This window comes from Octodon degus, unplaced genomic scaffold (assembly GCF_000260255.1).
Source record: "Octodon degus isolate 3935 unplaced genomic scaffold, OctDeg1.0 scaffold00225, whole genome shotgun sequence".
Classification (NCBI taxonomy): domain Eukaryota; kingdom Metazoa; phylum Chordata; class Mammalia; order Rodentia; family Octodontidae; genus Octodon; species Octodon degus.
Window position 1 is genome coordinate 805,901 of NW_004524801.1, and position 6,461 is coordinate 812,361.

At 39.4% G+C, this 6,461-nt stretch overlaps 1 protein-coding gene across 2 annotated transcripts in view; it reads left to right on the plus strand.

Moving 5' to 3' along the window:
- Dnajc28 (DnaJ heat shock protein family (Hsp40) member C28) overlaps positions 1-2,830 on the plus strand; it is a 4,564-nt gene extending 1,734 nt beyond the window's left edge. For both annotated transcript variants that reach the window (XM_004645338.2, XM_023705600.1), the window contains exon 2: positions 344-2,830. In XM_004645338.2, coding sequence (XP_004645395.1) covers positions 372-1,529 — 1,158 coding nt within the window. In that variant the 5' untranslated portion in view covers positions 344-371 and the 3' untranslated portion in view covers positions 1,530-2,830. The remainder of the gene's footprint in view (positions 1-343) is intronic.
- The last annotated feature ends 3,631 nt before the right edge of the window (positions 2,831-6,461 follow it).

A 6,461-nucleotide genomic window follows, 5' to 3' on the forward strand; every position in this document is an offset into this window, starting at 1 on the left:
TATATATATTTTGTGTTGCAGGGTCTCACTACACAGCTCAGACTACTTGTGGTGATCCTCCTGCTTTCAGCCTCCCCAGTGCTGGGAGCTAGGATTACAGGCCTGCACCATCGCTGCTGCCTAGACGCTGCTTAACCTGCCCTGGGGGCAGGGCTGGCAAGGCAGGTGGTGTTTCACTTCCAACTAAGGTCCCTGTGCTTGCTTAAGCTTCCCTAAGCAGGCACTTTAGTCCACTGAGCTATGTTGCTGACCCCCAAAAATTATATTTGTAATCATACTGTAATACTGAAAGTAAGGAAGTAATTGATAATACAACTTTGTTCAACATGTTGTTGTTTTATAGATCATTATTAAGGACCCCGGGTATAATAATGAACACAATGCATGCTACGATGGCTCGGATTTTAAGAACTCATCTGATAAATTCTTCATGGATTCTGGATCGAGTGAAAATATTTTCCTGTCTTGGTGTCATTAGAAATAGAATGATATCAACCCATAAGTCCAGAAAGAAGATCAGAGAATATTATAGGCTGCTGAATCTAGATGAGGGGTGCTCTGTAGAAGATGTCCGGGAATCTTTCCGTAAGCTTGCCAAGCAATACCATCCAGACAGCAGTTCTAGTGCTGCAGACTCTGCAACATTTATAAGGATCGAAGAAGCATATAGGAATGTGCTTTCCCATGTGGTAGAACAAACAAATGCCAGACGGAATAAAGTGGAAGAAACAGAAGAAGAAGAAGAAAAATTCAAATATAATACACCCCAGCACCGCCATTATTTAAGTTTTGAAGGTATTGGTTTTGGGACTCCAAGTCAGCGAGAGAAGCAATATAGGCAATTCAGGGCAGACCGTGCAACCGAGCAAGTGATGGAATATCAAAAGCAGAAACTGCAAAGGCAGCATTTCGCTAACAGCGTAACTGTGAAGGATGTAAGACAGAGCAGGGAACAAAAGATAACTCAAGCAATAGAGCGATTAGTGGAGGACCTCATTCAGGAATCAATGGCCAAAGGAGATTTTGACAATCTTAGTGGGAAGGGAAAACCTCTAAAGAAGTTTTCTGGCTGCTCATATATTGATCCCATGACCCACAACCTGAACAGAATATTGATAGATAACGGATACCAACCAGAATGGATTCTGATGCAAAAGGAAATAAGTGATACTATTGAGCAACTTCGAGGGACAATTTTAGAGTCTAGGAAAAAACTTGGGAATCCAATGACACCTGTAGAACAACGACAGTGGAAGAAAGTCTGTGAACAATTTGAAGAAAACATCAGAAAACTAAACAAGCGAATTAATGATTTTAATTTAATTGTTCCCATCCTGACCAGGCAAAAAGTCCATTTTGATGCACAGAAAGAAATTATCAAAGCCCAGAAAATGTATGAGACTCTTAGCAAAACAAAAGAAGTTACAGATAAAAGTCCAAATGACATTAATCAGGGAGAAGAGAAAACTCCTAGGGTCAAAACAGGTTTTTTAAGCTGGATAAATCTGTGGAAATTTATTAAAATATGATGCCTGGAATATTTGCTGTCACAGTATTACCCCAGTTTATCTTCACCTGACATCACACATAAGATGCTGGGATTATTGCCCTACCACAAGAGTTTGACCTGTGTGCCCTTTGTCACAAAACTGATCACACCCTCCACTGATGTATGAGAAAGCTAAGAATCTGAGCCAGAAATTTTCAGTCAGCTTGTGAGGATATAGCAAAACAAAAGATCTTGTGTGAGAAAGTTAAGAAACTGTCATATTTTCTATTATCTCTACTCATAAGGATATCGCAAAAGAAAAGATCTCACTTCTAACAAAGACAGTCCATTTCAGAGTTCAGGTATCAATAGGTGAGGGGCCGGGGAGATGGCTCAGTAGGATAAGCTCTTCCTGGCAAGCTCAAGGGTTTGAGTATAATCCCCGGTTCTGGAAAAAAGAAAAAAAAAAAAAAAAGTGAAATGAGCTAGAACTGAGACGAGCGAATCAGATAAGGTATTTGAAAAATCCTATTGCAGTTTAAGGCTCTGATAACTTAGAAACAGTTGCCATTTTCAAACACAGGTAGTTGAACAACAAAATCCTAACTATTATCAAAGCATAAAACTGAAGAAGTATAGTGAACTATCATCTACTAAACCCCCAGATGACTTTTTTTACAAGTTTGCTGCAGTTCTACTCCTGAGCTTAGTAGAACATCTATAAGGGTGAAAAGGTTAAGATCAGGAAATTAGTTTGATAGAGTTGCTTCCCTCTAAAGGCCTTCTCTTTGGGTACTGAATGGAAAAAAAAAAATCTAGGTTGTGCTTTTTCTTGCCTAATTCATGATCCATTGGGTACAGAAATCAATCACACAAGGTAGGTGATTTACAAATGCCTACCCAGTTAAATCAGACTCCTCGGAAGCTTTTTTTAGGGCAGAGCTGGTGTGGCAGGTGGTGCTGGGGATTGTACAGTGTCCCCTGCACCTACCTAAGCTTGCCTAAGCAGGCACTTTAGCCTGCTGAGCTATCTCACTAGCCCTTGAGAGGCTTCTGAGTGATGTGAAAATCCAATTTACTGTCTTAGGACCTAACCTGCTTTAGGGGACCCTTTAATAAATAAAAGACAAGGTACAGTATCTGAATTTTCTGCACTTGTATCTTTGGCTAATGTCAAGAGATTGAAACTCAGGATTCTTTTTCCAGGTTATTATTGTGCCCTGTTGATTTTCAGAAAATCTAAATTTTAGCCAGGTGTAATGGTGCACACTTGTAATCCCAGTACTTGGGAAGTGGAGACAGGAGCATCACCAGGAGTTCGAGACCAGCCTGGACTACATAATGAGTTCGAGGCCAGTCTGAACTACATAGTGAGACCCTGTCTCAAAGGAAAGAAGGAAAGGAGAGGGGAAAATCCAAAGACTTGGATAATTGCTATTGAATGATCGGCTAGGAAGAAGTAGGTGAAGAACAACTGGTCTATTTCTAGAATGCTTTGGTGGGGCTGGAGTGTAGCTAAGTGGTAGATTTAGCATGCCTGAGGCCCTGAATTCAGTCAGTACACCCCTCTAAAAAACAATAGAATAGTTTGGCATAGATGTGAATCAGAAGCCTGGTACCCGACACTCTTAAAAGCATAAGTTTTTTGTAAAGTGTATGATAAGTTTAAATCAAATAAAACAACATTCTCAAATTTGGAGCCTTTCTGCTTAGATAAGGGGACATCAGTTGACAATTTTTAATTCAACGAATTATTTCTATACTAACAATACTTTAAATAAAATGGTAAACAGTATGAAATTTGTGTGTGTGTGTGTGTGTGTGTGTGTGTATAAGAGACAGACAGGGTCTTCTATGTAGTTCAGGCTGGTCTTGAGCTCACTGTGTACTGCATATTGACCTTGAACTTGTAGCTGTCCGCCTACTCCAGCCTCTTTGAGTCCTAGGATTACAGGCATGTGCCACCATGCTCAGCTCAGTAATACAGCTTTATAATAGCCATTGTTTCAAAAACATTTTGGAAGGCTGTAGTTCTGTGACTTTCATTAAAAATTGGAGTTAGATATAAAAGTCTTAATTGTATTGCAGAAAACCTGAATGAAACTATTTTAAGTATTGGATAATGGAAAGATGAAATTTCCAGAACACTTAATTTCAGCACAATGCACTTTATGTTTGTAAATGGCTATGTTAATAAAGTTATTTTAATGACTATTCAATAGTCCATTTTTAAAAAAATTGTGTGTGTGTGTGTGTGTGTGTGTGTGTGTGGCCAGCTCAGCCCACCAGGGGGCAGGGCTGGCTGGCATGTAGTGCTGGGGGATTGAACTGTGGTCCCTGTGCTTTGCTAAGCTTGTTCTAACTAGGTGCTTTAGACCACTGAGCCATCTCACCAGCCCCTCAGTAGTCCATTTTTCAAAATTTAATTTTATGTTTGTCTTTTTGAGACAGGGCCTCACTGTGCAGTTCAGGTGGGCCTTGAGTTCACTTTGTAGACCAAGGTAGTCTCAAACTTACAGTGATCCTCCTGCCTCACCCTCCCTAGTGCTGGGATTACAGGCATGCCTGGCCTAAATGTTCCATTTTTGTATAAACAGCTAATGCTAATAATAATGATATTTTTTGCCAACCACCTAAGTAAATTTTTTTTTCTATATTTAAGATTTTATTAATTGTGCTGAGGACCAGTACAGACAATTCACATCATACACAATTCTTAACACATGTACCCAAAATCTAAAAAAGCATATATTGTTTTTCAGTTATTCCAGTGACTTTCCATCTCCATTTTTTTTTTTTTTAATGTATTTGGTTGTTACAGGGGCGCACTATACAGCTCAAACTTGTGATCCTCTCGTTTTCAGCTCTCCAGCGCTGGGATTACAGGCCAATGCTACTATGCCCAGACTGTGGCCAGATCATCCTGCCCTGGGGGCAAGGCTGGTGTATCCTGTGGTGCTGGGGGATGAACTGTGGTCCCTGTGCTTGCCTAAGCAGGCGCTTTAGTTCACTGAGCTATCGTGCTGCCCCTCCAGCTCCGAATTTGGAGCCATTTTTTGTGAGAGGATTAAGTACCAGTATCTTGAAATGCTAATAAAGTATTACATGTAAGTTCCACTTTAGGTCACGATTTTGTGTCTTATACACTACATACTCAAATTTTCAATCTTTCACAGCACATTAACAAAATTAGGCCAACTGGACTACTACTACCAAAGATGTTCAGGGCAACAATTAGGAAGTAGTTTTCTTTAGGAAACAGTTCTACTAAAAACAACATGGGAATAGAAGTCATTTAAAGTATCCAAGACATATTAAATGCATAACTTGATTGCAAATTGCCATTTAGTATGCTTTGAATTGTAGAATATAAATCTCACCCCAACCTATGGAATGTTAAGCTGACACCAAAGACAGTCAAAACCTGCCATAATTCAATATCCCACTATTTTCTGGTTGTACCAGAAAATAACCAGAGAATGATTTCACCCCTAAAAATATCACTTATAGTTATGTTTTAAAATTTTTTATTTTTAAAAAATTTATTTATTTATTGGATACAGGGTCTCCATACACAATTCAGACTCATAGTGATCCTCCTGTCTCAGCCTCCCCAGCACTGGGATTACAGGCGTGGACCACCATACCCAGTTTCAGCTGCACAGACTTCCAGGTCTAGTATAAGATGTAGGAATGGAATTGAATTTGGGTCCTTGCACTTGCCAGGCAGATGTTCAGACCGTTGAGCTATCTCCCCAGCCTTTTCTATTTATTTATTTAAAAATTCTTTTACTAGGGACGGCCAAATAGCTCAGCACAGGGGCTGGGGGTTTGATCCCTGGGCCTGCAATGCTGGCCCAACCACTGAGGCATGGTGAGTTGGCAATTGAGACTGGGTATGGTGCTGCGCGCCTGTAATCCCAGCTCTTGGGAGACTGTAAACAGTGGATCACTACAAGTCCAATCTAGTAGTGAGACCCTGAACACCCTGTAGACTATTCCCTAAAATTAAAAAAAAATATATTTTATTATCATTTACATTTAAAATGCGATGAGGTAGGATTCTCTCCTTTAATCTTTCAAGGTCAATGAAGACTCGACATAGGAGGTCCTGTACTATAACTCAGTTTTGTCCCAAATTTTTTGATCAAGGAGATTATAGGGCCACAGAGGAAAGTGATTGATGATGTAGAGTGTGCCTAAGGAGAGTCACCTGGAGAGAAAACATTCTCACAGGCTTTCACAGAGAGCAACTTGGTCAAGCAATGGCCGTGACTCATCCACATGGCTGACACTGACAAAGGATCTACAAACTGTGGTACAGGGTTTCAAGATAAATCCTGAGGGGATTTCACTGACCTTATCAGATACAAAAGTTACATTTCTTGTTGCATAGATCTTGCTTTATCTTGGTCTTAACCATCTAGCAGAAAAGTATAAAAACGAAATATAAAAAGTAAAGCCATATTAACATGCTGAGCTATAAAAGGCTGAAGTCAATAACTTCTGGCATTGCCAGTCTTACGGAAAACCTACTACTATTATGGACTATTGGACTGTATTGGAATATTTTGCTGAATTCATGCACTTACAATATTTAAATGACAATGGAATGCCCTTCTCTGACAAAACTAATTAAAAACGGGGGATACAAGTGAACAACCATTTTGTATCAATATACTCAAAATAGGATAGATATACAGCTGCATTCTCTTAATTCAATGAATGGGGAGAGTTGTTCTAATAGTGTTTATGAACAAGATATCATGTCTGCGTCTTGTACAATGAATAACCACTAAGAAGACAACAATATGCAATGTATTAATTATTGAAACTGTGCTAGTAATTGGTTCTGAAACTGTCCCATTGCTATTTGTTTCTCAATAAAATTATTTTTTAAAAAAAGAAAAAATGTTTCAGGGCTGAGAAGATGGCTCAGTAGAATAAGTGCTTGCCTGGCAAGCACAAGGGT